General features: G+C 40.7%; 1 protein-coding gene across 1 annotated transcript; it reads left to right on the top strand.

Moving 5' to 3' along the window:
* The first annotated feature begins 3,698 nt into the window (after positions 1 to 3,698).
* LOC132384454 (uncharacterized) lies at positions 3,699 to 22,292 on the top strand. Its single transcript, XM_059955606.1, has 7 exons — positions 3,699 to 3,783; positions 8,936 to 9,026; positions 10,369 to 10,496; positions 12,405 to 12,492; positions 14,370 to 14,491; positions 21,379 to 21,474; positions 21,854 to 22,292. Exons 1-7 carry the CDS (start codon positions 3,715 to 3,717, stop codon positions 22,007 to 22,009), a joined length of 750 nt encoding a protein of 249 aa, XP_059811589.1. The 5' UTR covers positions 3,699 to 3,714; the 3' UTR covers positions 22,010 to 22,292.
* Positions 22,293 to 22,512: the final 220 nt, after the last annotated feature.

Below are 22,512 nucleotides of genomic sequence, written 5' to 3'. Positions count from 1 at the left end.
TAGCTATCAGATTTTGAAATCCCCTCCCAAGATCTTGAAGCTGTGTTTATGTTGCCAGCAGAATTGCAACCTATTTTTCCATGAAATTGGAGCACTGATTGGATTCCACCACTGCCTGTTGCAGATTCCGGTGAAGCTGCTATTTTGTTCCAGACATTAGTAAATCAAGACTAATTTGACTTGTTGCAAATGGGAGTTCTAGGTTTGTGTAACTCATGTAATCTGTGTTGCATATCTTTAAATACTGACCTCTGAACATTCGTGTGGGTATGATGTTAACTGTGATGCTTGTAGCAAGGAATCAAAGCTGTAGGTGCAGATCTAAAGTCTAAGCTGACATTCCTATACAGGAAGTGCTTCACTGTTGGACATGCTGTCCACATTGGAATATTAAACTTGAGTGTCTGTCATCAAGGATGTAATAGATCCTATGGTGCTATTTCAAAGAAGAAACCAGAGCAACCTGGTATCCTTGTCAACGTCAGTCTCCTAACTGACATTACTGTATGCAGATTGGCAACTACATTTTCTTGAATTGCAACGATTAACTTCAAAAGTGCTTCATTCATTTATTCACCAGATTAGCAATACAGATATTTTTGGTAAGTTTCCTGCCACGCCACTGAGCCATCTAATCTCCTTGTCTTCAAGAGGATCATGTTGGTGAAACTATTTCTTTCCCTGTAAATTGTGTTGTTGCTTTTGCTGCATGCTTCTAAAAGGCAGCACACAATATCTTTTGAAATTCTTTGCATTCATAGATTGCTTGCTTATGGAAATTGGCATCAGCCTTTTGTAAACCAAAAGTTTCCCAGTTCAGGACTTGGTTAACACTTAACTCACAATCTCAGTAACCTGCCATTGGGTAAGAGGGAATGTAAGTTTGTGTATTCTCATTACAGCCATAGCTGAAAACTTGTTTGGCCAGTGTGTACTGATTAAGGCTATTTGATCAGATATGTTTTACATCAGAGCCCATTGACATAGCATAGTACTGACAAGTAGATCATCTGAAACATATGCAGCACGCTGACATTCATTCTGGTTTGGATGCACTGTCAGGACTAGAACTCAGCAGCCTGAGCTGTACTGTGTGTGTGCGCCACTGGATATCTAACTTTTAAACTTCTTGTAAACATTTACCAGGTCTTGCACCTTTATGATTACGATTATCATCTGGATGTGTTCTTTGACATGTGCATTTCCCTCCATTGGAATTTAGCATTTATTATGGATCTCTCATTTACTCTGAGTAATGAGAGATTAAAGTTAGGTTTATTATATTTTGTTGGCTATATTTACAACTAAGATATCTCGTATGCCCTTTCATGTACTTTACCTGTCTTTGTCATGGGGGTCGTGGTCGTACAGAAGCAGGTCCTTTGCCCTTCCAATCCTTCACTTAATCCCTCTTTTTTTAAAAAAAAAATTCTCCCTTCACTTTCATCAACCCTGTCCATCCCTTCTCTTCCCAGCTTCTACCACTTACCTACACTCTAGGGGCAATTTGCAGTGGCCAATTGACCTACTAACCCGCATCTTTTTGGGATGTGAGAGGAATCCAGAGGAAACCCACACAAGTCACAGGGAGAACATGCAGACAACACCAAGGTCAGAATTAAACCTGAGCACTGCAGTGGCTCTATTAGCTGTGCCTCTGTGTTGCCCGCTGTTTCTTTGAATAGGATGTATCAACTTTAACATGAGCTATATTGCTTTTTAAAGATGAGCATCTGTGCTCACCCCATCTTCCCACTGCCTTAGCGGGGATAGAGTTCCTCTTGTCCTTACCTACCACACCATAAGCCTCCATATCCAACATAACATTCTCTGCAACCAACACCACCTTCACTGGGACTCTACCACCAAACACATCTTTACCATCTATCCCCACCCCCAACCACTCTCTATTTTTTTGCAGAGATCGCTCCCACTGTGATTTCCTTGTCCATTTGTTCCTTCTCACTAATTGCCCTCCTGGCGCTTACCCCTGCAAACGGAACAAATGTTCCGTCTGCCCATTCACCTCCTCCCTCACCTCCATTCAGGACCCTAAACCTACCTTCCAGATAAGGCAACATTTCACCTGCAAACCTGCACTGCTGACACATATCATTTCATACCGCCAAATCATATTGTTTCCTCGCGGCCCGGTAGCACATGCTTTGCGGCCCGGTGTTTGGGGACCACTGGTCTACTGTATCCAGTGCTCCCAAAGTGGCCTCCTCTGCATCAATGAGACCTGATATACTGTATATTGGGGGATCGCTTTGCAAAGCACCTTTGCTCCATCCACAGCAAGCAGGATTTCCTGGTGGCCAACCATTTTAATTCTAATCCCCTTTCCCATTTTGACATGTTGGTCCACGGCCCCCTCCACTGTAATGATTAGACAACTCTCAGGTTGTAGGACCAGCACCTCGAATTCCATCTGAGTAACCTCCAACCTGATGGCATGAACATCAATTTCTCTAACTTGCACTAATTTTCCCCCCTTGTCCTTCCCTCGTCTTCCATTCCCCTCTCTGGCTTACCTCATACCACTTCTATTCTCCTCATCTGCCTATCACCTCCCCCTGATGCTCCTCCTCCTCCTTTTCCAATGCTGCACTCTCCTCTCCTATTGGATTTCTTCAGCCCCGTATCTTTTCCACCCATCACCTCTTAGCTTCTCACTTCATTCCCTCTCCCCCCACTCACCTGACTTCACCTATCACCTTCTATCTTGTACTCCTTCCCCTCCCCCACTCTTCTTCTGGCTTCTTCCTCCTTCCTTTCCAGTCCTGATGAAGAACCTCAGCCCAAAACGTCGACTATTTATTTCTTTGTATGGATGCTCTCTGACCTCCTGAGTTCTTCCAGTATTTTGAGTATGTGTGTTGCTCTGGATTTCCAGAATCTCTAATGTTTACGTTTTTAAAAATGGCAGTGTTTTCCATTTCCCTGATCGACTGGAAATAAATTATTTGTATTAATAGCTTTTTTATGCCGAGCATCCATTTGTTCAGTAATCCTTTTGAAGTGGAAGCTATTTCACACTGGAATTTTCCTAAGCAAAGCCCGAGTGTTTCTAATTGTCCATGTTTTATGTAAACAGTGAGTTTAAGGATTTGGTATTAGAATGACAAACTTCACTTGTGGAAGAAGAGCATTCATCATAGAGTGGAATGGACTCAGTGCAAGAGCAATGCAGCTAGTGAGGGTCTTGTTTCCCTGCCCTCTCCATGTAGTCCTGCATTTCTCTTAATTCTGCATGTACAATAGCATAGTATTCTGCATGTTTAAAGTGGGAGCAGTATTTCCATGTGGGAACATCCAGAATAACACTTTTCTATACAATTATAGGCAATAGTGGTGGAGATTTTGTGAGTAATCCAATGGCATTACAGAGCATCCTATCGAATGTTGGAATTGATGCATTTAATATTATCAGTGACAAACCCAGTCTGGCAAATGGAGTGTCTGTGAAAAAGAGCATCCTAAATTCTAAGCCATCTAATCTAAATCCAGGTATTTTCCATATATTTTTAATAATTTCTGTATTGTTTCAAACAAGTAGCATTGTTTATATCAGAAGCTGTAAACAGACCATGGCTACAAGTTTTTTTTTGTGTGGATTTTCTTGATGTAGGTAATATCAAAAGTATGGCACTGGGGAATGCCCTATCGACTGATGACAGGAATACTTTCGGCATCCTCTGTGGCAAATCTAGCATGATAATCCAAGCCCCCACGAAGGACAGTGTACTCCAATGCAAGTATCCTGCGCAAAACCCATTTGCGGTAGGTTATCTCGAAAAGAATGCTCAAAGTATTTGCCGCAAACTTGGATGATATTTATAAGCAATTTAAGTGTAGGTCTTTACCACAATCAATACTTGCAGTAATTTCAGAATGTTATCTGAGTTTAGTATCTTTTTGCGCAATTTTGGTAATAACTTTTCTATATCATGCTTTAATTCGGAGTTCCTTGCTGTTTCTTTTGGCCCATGTAAAATGCCCAAGAACAAGCTGTTAAGTGAATTTGCTGTAAAACTGGTACAGGGAACAAAGATTCCCTGGCAAGTACAACTCTATTTGACTGACTTCTGTAGGGGCAGAGGTTTGGTATACAGCACTGAACTTTGCTATATTGCACCTTGAAGTAACTAGCAGATTACATACCATCATGCCCCCTTCCATCCACCATATTGTGAATGAAAAAGCACTGAACTTTGGATGACAGCTTCTGGAAGACATAACCCAGAAGATTGTGTTTTCTGAGTTTAACAGCTACCTCATTGCAGAAGCAAGCACATCTCTTATATCTGGAATTAACAGTTTTTGGGGCCTGACATATAATTATTCCTGCATTCAGGGACAGAGCATTATTCATGTTTTCACAATTTATGGGCCATTTCTGCTGATCAGAGGCTGCTTCTAGTATAGCCTTCAGTCTCAGGTGCTCCAGCCCATAATTGTAACAAACATTATCTGGTCACTATCACACTTCTGGTAGTGGCCCTTGCAGTGTGCAAATTGCTGCCAGTTTTGATGAAGTGCAACAAAAGCAAAGTTTCACAAGTACTTCATTGGCTACAATGTGCTTTGGGAATTCCAGAGGTGGTGAATAGCATATGCAAATAAATACGAACTGGTGTCTAAAGATAAGTTGGTAACCACAGTCCTTGGAAGTACCATCTTCACTTAAATTAATGGGATATTACAATAAATTTGGTTCTTTGAGGCATCCTCTGGAAGTAATACAGGGCTTTAGATTACAATATCCTGCTGATGATTGATCTAACAGCTTGGGTCATTAATGAGATTTGGATGTACATATAACTTTTGAGATCTGAACCTATTACAGTTTGCATTTCTACCCAGTTTGCTCCCAGTAACTCTGAAAATGAACTGCTTAATTGGCCTTTGCTTTCTTTATTATACCCTTGGGGTCACGGGTGACTTGCTTGCACTCTTGTCTGAGATGGATGATGAAGTGAATGTCTGGATCAGGAGTGTTGTCTTGAAGTTTTATGTGTGTGTCTCTGACAATATGGAACTTGTTATGTCAAGATTGTGCTCCAAGTATTTTGGCAGGAGGGTGAATCTGTTAGAGTTGGCGCTCCTTGCTGCTTCCTTGCTAATCATAAACTTCCAGAGATTTGTGGATATTTAGATGCTAGTGTTGAGGATGACCAGGGGCTTCAGTTTGCTTGCCTTTGGGATATGAGTTTTCTCGAGGATGGCATAGATTGTGGTTTTTGCCCTGACCTGTAGCTTCTAGAGTTGGGGCAATGTGTTGGTTCCATGTTAAGAGTGAGCTGAGGGTCAAAAGATTAATTTATCCTACAGGGGAAGCCTCTGAGACATCAGGTAATTCATTCTTTTTAGAAACATAGAAAACCCACAACACAATTTTTTGTGGAAATTGCCATGTCTTGCTCTATTTTTTTTAGGGCAATGAAGTCAAGATCAGAACATCCAAATTTCTTGTCTATGATAAAAGCAACATTTCATCTGCTCCTGTTAGATTGTCCACAGAGTCCTGAAATTGGCCTGTGCATAATTTGTGGCCATTGTGCTCCAGTTGCCACTGAGACTGACCACGGCAAGGTTTCAGCCCAATAATAAGGGGGTGCTTGTGAGACCAGTCCTTGCTACATGGACACTAGCACGTGCATACTTTTACCAACTGCTGCCTCCTTTTATTCCATTTCCATCTTGCCCTTGCTGATGGGTACTTAATGCTTGGTCCTGTCTCACTACACTTAGTCAAAGAAAGCTACAATGTTAGTGCTAAACTCCAGCAGTACACCACTCCATAACTAGGGATCCCACCCTTGATTTTTTTCCTTCTATTTGTAAGACCATTAGACATAGGAGTGAAATTAGGCCATTCGGCCCATCAAGTTTGCTTCGCCATTCGATCGTGGCTAATTTATTTTCCCTCTCAGTCCTATTCTGCCTTCTCCCCATAACCTTTGATACTCTTAAAAATCAAGAACCTATCAACCTCTGATTTAAATGTACCCAATGATTTAGCCTCCACAGCCATTTGTGCCAGTGAATTCCATAGATACACCATACTCTGGCTAAAGAAATTCCCCCTCATCTGTGTTCTAGAGAGACATCCTTCTATTCTGAGGCTCTGCCTTCTGGTCCTAGAATCTGCACCATGGGAAACATCCTCTCCACATCCACTCTATCTAGGCCTTTCAATATTCGGTAGGTTACAATGATATCTGCCCCTGCCCCCTCTCCTTCGCTTGCCTCTCTATTGTTTGGGGTGATTGTTTACTATAAATTTTACCAGAACAAGTGTTTTTAATGAAGTGTTTAGATGTAATCTTTGTTTTGTTTGTCACCAGTAAGTAGTTGCTGGGCTTCAACAGCACCATCTTAAACCGGAAGATAAGATCACTAAGATTTGATCATATTGAACAGATGAAACTTTTACTGTATCCACCCAACTTGTGAAAGTAAGCTGGTGTGAGAATCGGAGTTTTAAAGTAAATTGTCAGCAGAAAGTATTAAATCATAGGATGGTGGGTAATTTTTAAGGTAGTAAGTTGCATTTGCTCCTAAGAGTTGTTTGACTGCTGCCAAAGGCATGTATATGATTTTTATCTTTTTGTTTTACCACCACCTTCTGTATGCTGTTGTCATTGTATCAGAGTGGAGCTTTTCTGTATTCAGGACCATTTAGGGGCAACTGGTCAGGGTCAGAGTCACTGGGGTTCATGAAGCTGGACCAGGTATGCTGGGGTCTAGATTGGATATGTGAGTAAGTACAAACTGAAATTTAGAACTTGTATTCACTGGGGGGAGGTTGACCAAATGTTGTATGTCACTACAGACTTGACCATCGTTGCAAGTGGCCTTAGATGTACCTGGTTTCCCATATCTCTGTGAAGCTTGTACTCCAACTGCTTGCAGTTAATGTGGACTTTATTAGTGTAGATTTTTAGAATATATTGGGAGCAAGACTGTAGCCAGGCAAAATGTGGCTCCTCTTGGGGACCAAATGCGTAGTCTGTGTGTGGAGTCAGGTGATGTGCGCAAGGTCTCGGGTGAATACTTCCCACTTGTGGTCATGAAGAAGATGGAAGATGATTAGTTCAGGCAGAGGTATATAGATAATCTGGAGTAGGCTGGTATTAAGAATGTGGAAGTGATAGATGTTGTGAGGTGTATGGGGTTTGATAAATTCCCAGGACCAGATCACATCTATTCCCAGATTGTTATGGGAAACAAAGGAGGAGTTTACTGGGGCCCTGAATAAATTTTGCATCTTCTTTATGTCAGCGATCTGAAACAGTGCGCTCCACCGCCTGGGTAAATGCAACTTGCGAGAAGCAGCCTGCTAGATTTGCGCCTCATTAACTACCCTAAACATTTATTCACTCCCCCATTAATGCATAGTGACTGTCTGTGAAGTACACCACATTTACTTGCACCTTCCAAACTTGCTATCCCCACTCCCAAGAAGACGAGGGCAGCAGATACATAGAGCACAATCCTTAACAGGCACACCATCCAGACTTGGAAATCCAATGTCCTGCTCAATGACAGTATGGGAGCACAGCATTTCAAGGAAGTAATTTGCCACTATGCTATCAAGGACAATTTGGATAAATAATGAATGTTGGACTCATAATTAAAAATTCAGTGGAGCCAAGCTAAGATTCTACCCAAGGCAATTAGAGGGTTGCTCTGGTAACCAAATTTATGTAAGGAAGAAACCTTGCTGATCAAAAGATCCCAAATGTTGTTCTTGGTCTGCGCCTAGTTGACCAAAGTTGCAATTATGATTCTGCCAGTTGTTTTGATGTTCCTAATCAGGGAGTAATAAAATAAACAACATTGTTCAATCCTTCTGGAGAGTGAGCAGAAGGATAATGTTTCATTTTGCCTGGCCATATAGACCCCTAGAGACAAATTGTCTGGTAAATATCTTGTGGGATTAGTGAATAATGGTAATGTACCAGTGTATGAGATTATAATTCTTTTGTTGTGCAGGGATATCAAAATAAATCACAACACTGTTCAAAGTTGTGTATATTCCTTGATTATGTACTGTTAATATTGAAAGGCTCAAGAAAGAGATGCACTTCCAAAAAAGGGGTTCCAGAGTCTGGATGGCAGTGACCACAGCTCAAATTAGAAAAACATTCTTATGGGTTCTCTTTTACATGTTGTTCCAGAGGCTAAAATATTGGAATATTGATGTTCTCCTTAATTCCATTTCTTTGGTTGCGTCAGCATAACTTCAAATTATCTGAAAAGTGCTGACTTGGTCTTTGAAGTTTGTAGGGAAAGTAATGCATTTTGAAATGCAAATCTAAGAATGGACAATTCCTAGCAACTGAAGAATCCCGTGGGAAATATCTTGCCTTGTAACGTGTAAGGTTGTACAGATTGAAAATGCAAATAGATTTGATGTTCTAGTTAGAATTACCAATTGCTTTGCCCCTATTCAAAGATCAGTGTAATCTAGGTTATGATATGAGTCATACAAACAGGAGGTAGGAGTAGAGGTAGGCCACTCAGCCCCTCAAGCCTGTTCTACTGTTTAATAACACTGTGGCTGATCCAATTGGTGCCTCAAATATGTGTGGTCATCTACCTCCAATAATCTTTCACCCTCCTTATTCAGTATCTATCTACCATTCCCTTAAAAATATCCAAATACTGTTTCCATCGATCTTTTGAAGAAGAGAGTTCCAAAGGCATCAAAGGGAAATAATCTGTCATTTCTGCCTTAGTGGGTGATTCCTTATTTTGAGGTAGTGACTCTGAGTTCTAACTTCTCCAAATGGAAACATATGCTCCACATCCATGTGCAGGTCCCACAGGATCTTTTGTGTGTTTCAATAAAGTTTCCTTTTTCTCCTCTAAATTCCAGAAGATGATAAGCCTAACCTATTCAGCCTTGTTTAATTTTTACTTGCAGATGGGGAGATCATCATATATGCCTCGTAATCGCCCTGCTCTTCCATTTTCCTCGGGCCGTGCTTCCTGTATTGCTAAACTGGATACCAAGGGTAAGCTGCTGTTCATAATTGCTTTAATCCACATGTAAAACCTCATACAGAACGTAGGGAATGGGAAGAGAGTTGTGGTAAAGTGATTTTCTATCCCTTTTCTCATCCCATATATGCATGATTTTGTCCAGAGCCTCATCCTTTCTTCTCCTATTTAGTCTATAGTCTAGACTTGTCCACCTGTGCAATGAAATAAACTGGTGTAACAAACTCAATGATGTTTTTAAAACATAGTTTGTATTTTTAATTTGTTTCCTTGCATTGCTAATAATATCATTACATCCTGCTCTACTGTTCATGCAGATCACTAACTTCTCTTTGTAGTTTCTGTTACTACACCTAAAATTATCAGTTTCAGTCTGACATTGTTATCTGATGCAATCAAGAAACAGATATTTACTCAACCACTATTCCATACTAAGCCATAATTGCAAAGGAGATACCAAGAACTGGTTAGCTTTTAGTTTTGAAACTGCCATGTTATAACCTAGTTCTAGGAATGACTTCCATGTCAATGAGTTTAGCGTAGAGCATCTTTTTCCACTTGCTCCTTCTGTTGCTAGCACTTTTGATACTGATGATATACATACTGGCAAGATAAACTGACATTGGACTTGTTATGCTACGTTTTGGAATCTGCTGCTACAGGTTAGTAGGCAGCCTGGGTAACAGAAAAACCATGCACCAGTAGGGAATCTGGACTTGTAATTGTCCTAAATGCAAGTGTTACTCTAATTCCATTGCTGCCTACTTCCTGCAATGCATCCAGCTAGTGGGGAGAGAAAGCAATTTGAGATCAACCAGGTGCTCAAGTCTGCCAGAGAAGAGTTGGATGTTGGATAATTTGCACCAGATCATTCTCACATCCTTGGATGTCATTGTATCAGATTTGATCACTGAGTCAAATGTACAGTGGCAAAGAATCTAATGGACGGATGAACAGAGGTTTGTTTTATTCTTTTTGGGGTACTTCTAGAAGCTCCTTCCTTCTCCACCCTAAATGCCATTCCTATAAAAAGAAGCGTATTTTCTTCTTGTGACTGGCCAAGGTATGAATTAGGCCACCTGCTTCACATTTTCATTCATTTTTGTCTTCACTGCAGATGATAATTCCAAATTTCAATAACACAGAATCATCTTCTGCTGCAAACTCCTTTTCCCCCACCCCCTCCAACTTTCACTGCTGGGGCTGTTGTATTTTTATTCCACATCTGTATACTTGGTTTTATTCAAGATCTGATTAAGGAAACAGCAGCTTTCAAAATGTTCACGAAGTACCGTGACAATGCTTTTTTTAATCATGAAAACAATTTAACAACATTCCATTTACTTTCTGTTTCAGCTTCTGAAATAAATTCTCCAAACAGAATTCTTCAGCCATTGAAACTGTACAACCCAATGAGCAGTAGACATCATTTATCATCAAAGAAATTAGCCAGACATAAACCTAATGGCCCAGACTCCAACTTGGTTTGTAAAAGTTTTTTTTTAATGTCTATGGATAGCAGCACTAACCAACTTGATATTTTTTGCCTTTGTGAGTTATAAATCTCTTTAATTTTCTTCCTTTCTTCCAGCCCCAGCTGTCAAAATATGATAATATTGTGATAAGTTAATTCCAGGATAATGTTCTTTATTGGAAGTAGCTATCCTGTTTGACCCAATCTTGGTCAACTACTGGGGATGTGTTTAATGGAAGAGTAGTTTCTCTCTTATCCATACTACTGAGCCACCAAGTTTGCACATATACCTCAGAAATTCAAATTTCTTGACCTGCTCTTAATGTGTTTTATGGGGTGAAGAAATCTGCACACAATATTTGCTTTCCTACTTGCCAACTTAATGTGTCAATTGTATCAATTAAATCCAAAATTTGATTTTCTGCATTCTTTACATCTAGTGACTATTTGTTTAGCTTTTATGGTGGATGCTAAGTGGGGGTAAATAATGACTGCAAAGTCTCCCAACAATAGTCAAAGTGAAGAGGAAATTGATTTCTGGCTTCCTGTTTCTGATTTGTTTTAGGATACTGAAGAACTAAACTGACCTGCTGTAAAGCATTAATACAAGGTGGAAACTAAAGAATGCAGGGACTACCTATGGAGTGTAGATTTCAGAATGTGGAATACAATTGTCTTAAATGTTCAAACAATATTTAGGAAAAAAAAGTTATTGTAAACTCTATCAATGATAATCAACAATAATCTATCAATGTCTTTAACTGACAACAAATTTCAATTCATTTCTCCCCTCTGATCTCATTCCAGATAAACAGTCTTAACCCAAAATGTGACTGTCCATTTCGCTCCAGATTTCCTCCACCAGTTTGTTATTTTTTTGCTACAATCTTCAGTGCTTTTATTGTGATCTTTGATGTTTTTGAATAGAGACCAATACAGTACAGAAAAGCCCCTTCAGCCCACAATGTTGTGTTGAGCTTTAACCTACTCCAAGGCCAATCTAAAACATCCCTCCCACATAGCCCTCCATTTTTCTTTCATCCATGTGACTATCTAAGAGTCTCTGAACTGCTCCTAATGTATCTGCCTCTACCACCACCCCTTGCAGTCTGTCCCATGCAGTTACCATTTTTTAACATTTTACATGCGTTTTTTTAAATACTATCTTTAACATCACCCCACCCCCATACTCCAATCTCCTTTAAATTGTGCCTTCTCATACTAGTCATTTCCACTCTGAGTAAAAGGTGCTGGATGTCCACTCTATCTATGCCTCTTATCATCTTGCACAGATCTATCAAGTCATCTCTCATCTTTTTTGATTCCAAAGAGAAAAGCTCCAGCTTGCTGTACGTTTCTTCCTAAGACATGTTCTCTAATGCAGGAAGCATCCTGGTATATCTCCTCTGCACCCTCTTTGAAGCTTCCATGTCCTTCCAAGAACTGAACACAATACTCCTAGTGTGGTCTAACCAGAGCTTTATAGAGCTGCAACGTTACCTCACAGCTGTTGAGCTCAATGTCCTGACTAATGAAGGCCAACACATCATATGCCTTATTAACAACATTATCAATTTGCGTGGCAGCTTTGAAGGATCCGTGGACGTGGGCTTCACGCTACTAAGAATCCCACCATTAACCTTGTACTCTGCCTTCAACTTCAATCTAACAAAGTGTGTCAGTTTGAGCAAAGACTAAACTTTTAATTCAGACATCCTGCAATTATTGGGTTCCAAGTTGGCAAAAATTCAAAATGGAGAAATAAATTTATATTAATATCAGCTATGTCTGCAAGATCAGTAAGTCTTTTACTCATTAAAATTGTCCAGTTTCATAATGTGGCCTTTGTTTCCTCATCCCTTTCAATTCACTTCCATGATCTAAGAACTGTGTAACACTTTTCTTCACCTCTCCTCAGATGGAAGAAGCTAGTGAGTCTTCTAGCTGTGCCACTCCCATGTTGATTTCTGCTGGAGCTTCCTGTACTTTGAAACCAAATACCAGAAGTAGGTGGAAAAAAACTGTGTGTCTTAATAGGTTACTCAACTTTGAGATGTCCCAGAGTACTTCATGATAAAGTCTAGTCACTGTTTTGACATTGAGATATAGAGCAGACATAATTTGTGTGTATCCAGCTTCCACAAGCAGCATTTTAACAGCAACTAAGCAGGGCAACCGATCTGACCCACGAGCTGGATATCAGGAGCCAAGTGATCAGGCCAGTGCTGGTTTCTTGTTCATTTTATTTGCCTACAATTGTTCAGTAAACGATGGTTGAATCCATGTCTTCTGATTATATATTGGTAATGCAACTATTTAAAAGCTGCACAAAGATTCAAAGTATTGACTTTCACATGAGAGTTGGTGCAAGCTGGGATGCAGCAGTGGAACTCTGTATGCAAATATTCTACGTTCAGTTTCAACTGGTGTCCTGTGTACTAGACATCCTAAAAATCATTTTGAATACTGATAAAAGAAGCTTATTGAAAGTGAGCCAGGAGCCTATCACACTAGTTATGTTTGAAGATAATAAAAGCATGGATGAGAGCAGAAACAAAATACAGGCGCCCCCCGCTTTACGAATGTTTGCTTTACGCTGCTTCACTTTTACAAAAGACCTACATTAGTAACCTCTTTTCGCATTACAAAGAGGATTTTTGCTTTTACAAAAATTTTTCCCATATAAATTACAGCTTAAGAAAGGTTTCATAGGAATGCTCTACCTTTGTAAAGGGGGGGGGGGGGCACCTGTATCTTTGAGAGGTGGAATCTTGGCTTGGGAACAAATTGGACAAAAGTTGTAAAGGGTGTTGAGCATGAGACAGAGGGCAGGAAGTGAGACTAAAGCCAGTGGTTACATGGTGACATTTGTGGCAGAGAAAATGGGGTCAAGCAAGCAGCATGTAACAATCAGGCAATACAGAGTCAAGAGGTGCTGACAGAGAGCTAGGTTTATTTAAAATATATTTGAAATGGAGTATGAGAAGCTTCTTTACAGCAAGGGTTAGGGCTTTATAATAATCCGATAGCCTACAGAGAAGAAGTCATCTCTCTGACACAGTGGTGTCAAGAAAACAACCTCTCCCTCAATGTTGCAAAAACAAAGGAGCTGGTTGTGGATTACAGGAGGAATGGAGATGGGCTAACCCCTATTGACATAAATGGATCTGAGGTTGAGAGGGCAAACAGCTTCAAGATCCTCGGCATCCACATCACCGAGGACCTTGTGGTCTGTACGTACCAGCTGTGTGGTGAAAGAAACACAACAGTGTTTCTTTCACCTCAGACGGTTGAGGAAGTTTGGTATGGGCCCCCAAATCCTAAGAACTTTCTACAGGAGCACAATTGAGAGCATCCTGACTGGCTGCATCACTGCCTGGTATGGGAGCTGTACCAGAGTCACCCCAACCACAAACTGTTCCAGCTGCTACCATCCGGGAAGTGGTACTGCAGCATAAAAGCCAGGACCAACAGGCTCCGGGACAGCTTCTTCCACCAGGTCCCAGACTGCTTAATTCATGCTGACACAAATGTATTTCTATGTTATATTGACTGTCCTGTTGTACATAATATTTATTATAAATTGCACATTGCATATTTAGACAGAGATGTAACGTAAAGATTTTTACTCATGTACATGAAGGATGAAAGTAAAAATTCAATTCAACAGTGAAACATAGCAAATAAATATAGAAGTGGAGTTGGCTTTGACTGAGATTGTTCAGTGCTTCACCAAAGATAATTGATTAGTTAGAGATATCATTGTCCTTTATGTTAGTTTTAAACTGTCAACCAAGGCAAAACATTGTGCTGCCTTTTTGTATTGTCACTCTTGTTTTGCAAGGCGATGGTGATGCTAACAGTATGAAAACTTCTCTTTCAGCTTTGAGCATGCAATCACCTAAAGATGTGTCACGACCATCTAACTATCCCTCGAGCAGTATTCGCACTCCATCTGAAAAGCTATGGCAATCGAGCCACACACCTGCTACCCCCTCCAGTGTGGTCAGTATACGTTAGGGTTTGGTTTTAATTGGCTGTTAATAGGTTTCCTCAAAATGAAAATGACAAAATAGTAAGACATGGTGCAAGAAAATAATAACTGAGAAAAGTGCTTGTTGGGGAAGTTAGCGCACGGTGAAATAGGAGCAGGAATAAACCTGTCCAATATGATCATAGCTGATCTACACTGGCCTCCACTCTGTACTAGTTCTCCACACCCTTCTATTACATGATCTATCAAATATTTATCCACCTCACTTGAAATACTTCTATTGGTCCAGCTGGGGCAGAGAATTCCAGAGATTTACCCCCCTTTGTAAGAGGTTCCTGCACACCTCAGTTGTACTTGGTTATCTTGTAGTTGTGTCCTTTTGTTTGAGACTATCCCACTAACCTCAACCCTGTCATGCCCCCTTAGGGTTTTGTATGTTTGAATAAGGACATTTTTCCTTCTAAACTCCTAGGAATACCAGCCTGAAGTATTTGGTCTCTCTTGATGGGACAACCCTTTCATTCCAAGGATTATCCTGGTGAGGTCTCCTTTGGACTGTCTCCAGTGTTACTGTTTAGTTTTCTTCCTGGGGCAAGGGGATCAAAACTGCACAGTATTCCAGGTGTGTTCTCTCCAACATCCTGTACAATTCTAACAAAACCTCCCTGTTTTTAAAGCTCTAATTCCTTGGCAATGAAGCTCAAAATGCCATTTGTTTTCTTAACTACTTGTTAGACCTGCCCTCTAAATTTTTGTGATTGATGCACTAGAGCACCTAGATCCTTGTGAATTTCACCCACTTTTAGTCTCTTTCCATTTACGTAGATAATTAACCTTCGATTTCCCTTACCAAGATGCATGATCTCGCTCTACCCCACATTAAAATTAATTTGCCAGTCACTCAATCCATCTATATCCATTGCAGAGTCACAATGTCTTCATCGCAATATGCACTTCCACTTATTTTCATATCGTTGGCAAATTTGGAAAGCTTGCATACTGTTCCTTCTGGGTGAATATTGTAAATGGTGAACAATTGTGGGCCAGGATCTGATCCCTGCAGTATGCTGCTAGTTACCTCCTTCCAGTCTGAGTAGGACCCAGTTATTCTGACTGTTTTCTATGAGACTGCCACCTTTCAGCTCATTCTACAATGCTTCTTCCTTCACTGGGCTTTTAATTTATGCACCAGCATCTTAGTGACACCTTGTCAAAAGCTTTTTGGAAACCACAGGTTCCCCTCTAAACCTCCATGTTACATCCGCAAAGATCTTGAGCAAATTTGTTGAATGTATTGTTGAGCTTTCTTAAATCATTAGCTACCTCCTCTTTGATTTTTAACTTATTCATTGGGACTGAGCCTGAAAATTAATGTGTAACTTCAAGGATATGGTATGCGTGTTTTGCACCTCTCAATTGAAATTGACATTGAAAATAATCTACCCTTGCCTCTTACCCTAGTGTTGGTTACTTGCAAGCTTCCTAAGTTGCTTGATACTCCAGAGGAAGGGGCAGATCATATTATTGTATCCATACTCGTTCAATCTGTTTTTTAATATTCCTAACTGACCTGCCCATAGCTCCTAAATGGTGGCCAACATGTTGTGACTTGCACTATTAGGGGTGATACCAGAACAATACAGCAGCGAGCATTTGAAATCCTTACAAGAGAAATGGTGATTGAAGAATGATAAAAGGAATCTGCTTGAGATAAAATAGAAGTTCATGTTCTGTAAAACTCCAATAATCTGTAATCCTGCTGTTCAGATAGTTCGGCATCTGGCACACCAGGAAATACTTGCAATTACAACCTGGGTGCCAGTTTCCCCACACACATTACCTCACCTGATTATGTTAGTTGCTCTTTCACTTACAGGGTTCACTGAAGTGTTACTTGTAACATTTTTTAAAATTAAAATTGTATGGAACTATTAATGAAGTAGCATCCAAAAATCCAGATGATCTGCTGGTCCGACACCACTCGAGCCTGAAAATGCCATATTAAGAGTTTACTGTACTTTGTTTCATCTGTTAGTGAGTATTTAGTGCCATAAGGATGGCTCCGGAGCTGTGTTGTGTTCTTTGTGTGAGATGTGAGAATTCTGGGAGACCTTAAGCTTCTCGGATAACCACATCTGCACCAGATGCACTGAGGTGCAGCTCCTCAGAGAGCGTGTTAAGGAACTGGAGCTGCAGCTCAATGGCCTTCGGCTCATAATGGAAACTGAGGAGGTGATAGATAGGAACTACAGGGAGGTGATCATCCCCAAGTTGTACGAGGCAGGAAAATGGGTGACTGTCAGGAGTGGGAAAGGAAATAGGCAACTAGTACTGAGTATCCCTGTGGATGGGTTGTGCATGAACCCGAGGGGGACCAATATCCTTGCAGGCAAGTTTGTTAGAGCTGTTGTGGAGGGTTTAAAGTAATTTGGCAAGGGGATAGGAACTGGAGTGGTAAGGTTGAGGATGGGGCAGTTGGTATAAAGCAGATGCAGTGTGTAGGGAGACTGTCAGGAAGGACAGGCAGATGGTAGGGGAAAATTGCAGTCAATGTGAGTTGCAGTGTAAAAAGGGGGACAAAATCAAAAAGTGACAGATACAGGACTGAACATGTTATATTTGAATGCACATAGTATAAGGATGATATTGTAGTACACTTAGAGATTGGCAGGTATGATGTTCTGGGCATCACTGAGTCATGACTAAAAGAAGATTATAGTTTGGAGCTTAACATCCAAGGATGTACATTGTATTGAAAGAACCGGCAGGTACGCAGAGGTGGTGGTGAAACTGTTGGTAACAAATGAAATCAAATCCTTAGAAAGAGATATAAAACTCTTGTGGGTAGAGTTAAGAAATTGCAAGGGTAAAAAGATTCTGATGGGAGTTGTATACAAACCTCTGAACAGCGGCCAGGACGTGGGCTACAAATTACAACAGGTGACAGAAAATGCATGACAAAAGGGCAATGTTATGATAGTCATGGGGAATCAAAACATGCAGGTAGATTGGAAAAATCAGGTCGGAACTGATTTTGGGTCCCAAGAGAGGGAATTTGTAGAATGCCTATAAGTTGGCTTTGAGAGCAGCTTGTGTTTGAGCCCACTAGGAAATCAGCTATTCTGGATTGGGTATTTTGTAATGAATCGGATTTGATTAGGGAGGTTAAGGTAAAGGAACCCCTACGGGGAACAATGATAATATGGTGGAATTCACCCTGCAGTTTGAGATGGAGCAGGTAAAGTCAGGTGTACCAGTATTACAATGGAGTAAAGGGAATTACACAGGCTTGAGGGAGGACCTGGCCAAAGTTAATTGGAAAGGGACATTAACAGGGATGACAGCAGAGCAGCAATGGCTGGAGTTTTTAAAGAGCAATTCAAAAGGCGCAGGAAAGATACATCCCAAAAAAGTAGTAGTATTCTAAGGACAGGATGATGCAACCTGGCTGACAGGGGAAGTCAAAGCCAACATAAAAGCAAAAGGGAGAGTATATAATAGAGCAAAGCGTAATGGGGAAGTTAGGGGATTGGGAAAATCTTAAAAACCAACAGAAGGCAATAAAAAAAGCCCTATGGGGGAGTGGGGAAGATGAAATTCAAAGGTAAGCTAGTCAATACTATCAAAGAGGATACCAAAAGTTTCTTTAGATATATAAAGAGTAAAATAAAACGGTGAAATATTAGACCACTGGAAAATGACGCTGGAAACGTAGTAATGGGGACAAGGAAATGGTGGATGAACTGAATATGTATTTTGCATCAGTCTTCACTGTGGAAGATACTAGCAGTATGCCAGAAGTTTAAGAATGTCAGGGGGCAGGTGAGTGTAGTTGCTATTACTATGGAGAGGATGCTTGGGAAGCTGAAAGGTCTGAAGGCAGATAGGTCACCCAGACCAGATGGACTCCACCCCAGGGTTCTGAAAGAGGTAGTTGAAAAGATTGTGGAGGCATTAGTAATGAACTTTAAAGAATAAATAGATTCTGGCATAGTTCCAGAGGACTGGAAAATTGCAAATGTCACTTCACTTTTCAAGAAGGTAGGGAGGCTGAAGAAAGGAAATTTTAGACCAGTTAGCCTGACCTCAGTGTTTGGGAAGATGTTGAAGTCGATTGTTAAGTCTCCGGCAATTTGCTTACCGACACAACCGATCAACAGGTGACTCAATAGCCACAGTTCTACACACTGTCCTTACACATCTGGAGAAGAAGGATGCTTATGTGAGAATGCTATTCTTGGACTACAGTTCAGCTTTCCACACCATAATTCCCTCCGGGCTTGACAAGAAGCTCAAAGGCCTCGGCATTCACCTTGCCTTGTGCATCTGGATCCTGAACTTCCTGTCAAGTCACTGGCAGGTAGTAAGAGTGGGCTCCCTCACCTCTGTCCCTCTGACACTCAACACAGGAGCCTCTCAGGGCTGTGTACTAAGCCCCTCCTTTACTCTCTGTATACCCATGACTATGTTGCCACCCACAGCTCCAATCTGCTAATTAAATTTGCTGAATATGCTACACTAATTGGTCTTGTCTCAAACAATAACGAGGAAGCCTACAGAGAAGTCATCACCCTGACACAGTGGTGTCAAGAAAACAACCTCTCCTTCAATGTCGCAAAAACAAAGGAGCTGGTTGTGGATTACAGGAGGAATGGAGACAGGCTAACCCCTATTGGCATCAGTGGATCTGGGGTTGAGAGGGTGAACAGCTTTAAGTTCCTCTGCATCCACATCACTGAGGACCTCATGTGGTCTGTACATACCGGCTGTATTGAAGTGCCTCTTTCACCTCAGACAGTTGAGGAAGTTTGGCATGAGTCCCCAAATCCTAAGGACTTTCTACAGGGGCACGATTGAGAGCATCCTGACTGGCTGCATCACTGCCTGGTATGGGAACTGTACTTTTCTCAATCACAGGACTCTGCAGAGTGGTGCGGACAGCACAGCGCATCTGTAGATCTGAACTTCCCACGATTCAGGACACTTACAGAGACAGGTGCGTAAAAAGGGTCCGTAGGATCATTGGGGATCTGAGTCACCCTAACCACAATCTACTCCAGCTGCTACCATCCAGGAAACAGTACCGCAGCATAAAAGCCAGGACCAACAGGCTCTGGGAGAAGCTTTTTCCATCAGGCCATCAGACTGATTAATTCATGCTGATACATTGTATTTCTATGCTATATTGACTGTCCTGTTGTACATACTATTTATTATAAATTACTATAAGTTGCACATTTAAACGGAGACATAACAAAAGATTTTTACTCCTCGTGTATGTGAAGGATGGAAGAAATAAAGTAAATTCATTTCAATTCAATTCAGTGTGCTTTCAGGGTATTTGGAGGCACATAATAAAACAGGCCAAAGTCAGCATGGTTTTCTAATGGAGACGTTTTGCCTGACTAATCTGTTAGAATTATTCTACAGGGTTGGTGTTCGGACTGCTTCTTGTTACATTATATGTCAGTGATTTGAATGACAGAACTGATGGCTTTGTGGCCAAGTTTGCGGACAGTACAAAGATAGGCGGAGGGGCAAGTAGTGTTGGAGCAGAGAGGCTTCAGAGGGACTTGGAAAGGTTAGGAGAATGGGCAAAGACGTGGCAGATGGAATACAGTGTCGAGAGGTGTATGGTCATGCACTTTGGTACAAGGAATAAAATTATCGACTATTTTCAGAATGGGGAGAAAATTCAAAAATCCTAGGTGCAAAAGGGACTTGTCCTCATGTGATTCCTTAAAGGTTAATTTGTAGGTTCAGTCTTTGGTGAACAAGGCAAATGCAATATTAGCAGTCATTTTCGGAGGACTAAAATATAAAAGCAAGTAATTCTGAGGCTTTTAAGGCACTGGTAAGGCCTCACAGAGTATTGTGAGCAGAGTGGATGTGCTGACATTGAGAGAGTTCAGAGGAGGTTTGTGAAAATGATTCCAGGAATGAAAGGGTTTTCCTATGAGAAGCATTTGATGCTCTGGGTCTTTAAATGCAAGAATGTAAAAGAATGAGGGAGGATCTTATTGAAACATTTCGAATGTTGAAAGGCCTAGATAGAGTGGATGTGGAGAGAATGTTTCCTATAGTGGGGGAGTCTAGGTCCGGGGGCACAGAATAGAGGGATGTCCGTTTAGAATGGAGATGAGGAGGAATTTCTTTAGCCAAAAAGGTGATAAATCATGGAATTCATTGCTACAGGCAACTGCAGGCCAGGTTAATAGGTGCATTTAAGGCAGAGGCTGATAGATTCTTGATTAGTCAGGATGTGAAAGGTTACAGGGAGAAGGCAGGAGAATAAGGTTGAGAAGGAAAATAGATCAGCCAAGATGAGATGATGGAAAAGACTTACGGGCCAAATAGCCTAATTTTGCTCCTATGTCTGATGGCTTTATGGTCATTTGACATTTGTGTTAATTAAAATGAGAACATATTTTTCCCTCTTTAGTTCTGTATTAGATTGCAAGGGCTATTCAATTCAATTTTAATGAAATAAAACTTAATAAGCATTCCTTGCTGAAGTATGCCCACTGATTTAGTGGGCATTTAGTGACAATGGGGTCTCATCTATTTAATAAGTAATTCTTACATGTGTACTTCGTTTGTCATCAGATCTTTAAAAGTGGTCATTTGCTGGTTTAAACTTATTGCTCTTCTTATTATTTCTCATTTCTCAGAATGATTTCTCATTTAATGGCATGATTGGCAAGTTCCAATTTCAGTTCATATACCAATTGATTTTATTTTACAATTCTCACTACCTGATCATTATCCTTTTGATCCTTCTCTTGTAAGAATGGATTGAGAATTTGAGATCTTGAATTTCTAGTTACACTTTCATTCATAGGCATTAAGAAATGTAATACAAATCTTTTGTTAACATAGCTCAATTTCATTCTTACAGGTTGCAAATTACAAGTATGTGAAATGGTCAGATGCTCGCTCTGTTAAAGGCAAGGATACTGACAGGACTGCATCGGACAATGAAAAGGATCCAATGGCAAGTGACTGATACCTAGATTTCAATTCAACGATGTGCCATATTATAACTTGGTGGAGGTGTAGGATGAGAGTTGATTTTTGAAACAGTTGTTCTGAATATTTTTTACCAATCTTTCAGTTACCCATCATAATACTAGCATTGTGGCTTGGATCCATCTTTGTTTCTCTCCCTCTGTAAAGTACCATTGTAAGCTCTCCCTTTCAAGATGTGAAGTTGTTGAATGATATGGTTAAATATTACACTAAATAATGACTGTTCAAACTAGATGTGCGATCATGTTGATAATTTATTTTTCAATAGACAGAGGCTCATCTTTTCAGAGAATTGGTGTGATGATTTTGCACTGTATAATAGATTTGACATTTCTCTACTTTAGGATCAGATAGTAGTTTGTCTTTTCAATGATCCTGAGGATGCAAATAAAAAAGAGAAAGTACTAGAGACACCAAGCCTGAAGCAAGAACTAGAAGGACCAAAATCTCAGGAGAGCCCAGCACTTGTGGACCTAAAGCTGGAAAAACTAAAGGTATAAGAACCAGTGCTAATGACATAATTTAAACCTGATTTTAAAAATATCGCTACCAGTGATATTGACTTGGCATCACTTGGGTATTATAAGTACTTTGTTAACTTTCTTCTTTTCCCAGTAATTTTGTATTGAGACAGTGCTAGTGGGAGACTTGAAGCAAAACGCAGCCCCTTTGAGCCTACCACATTATTACTACTTTTTTAAAGCTTTGAACAAATGAAAACAGCAAATTATTCTACTTTGCCATTGCATTTGTTAGCTTAATTTAAAGTTCTGAGTGGGAGAATTTTTTTTGTTTTTTTTTCTTCTCTTCTGCCCCCCCTCCCCCCTCTCCCCCCCCACCCCTTCTCTCCCCTCTCTCTATCTCACTCCCACCCCTGCTCTCCCCCCTCTCTCTCTCTCTCTCTCAATCCCACCCCTTCTCTCTCTCTCCCACCCCTTCTCTCCCCCCCTCTCTCTCTCACTCCCACCCCTTCTCTCCCCCGCTCTCTCTCCCTCCCACTCCT

The sequence above is a fragment of the Hypanus sabinus genome, chromosome X1 (genome assembly GCF_030144855.1).
Source record: "Hypanus sabinus isolate sHypSab1 chromosome X1, sHypSab1.hap1, whole genome shotgun sequence".
Lineage (NCBI taxonomy): Eukaryota > Metazoa > Chordata > Chondrichthyes > Myliobatiformes > Dasyatidae > Hypanus > Hypanus sabinus.
This window is presented reverse-complemented; position numbering and strand designations above follow the sequence as displayed.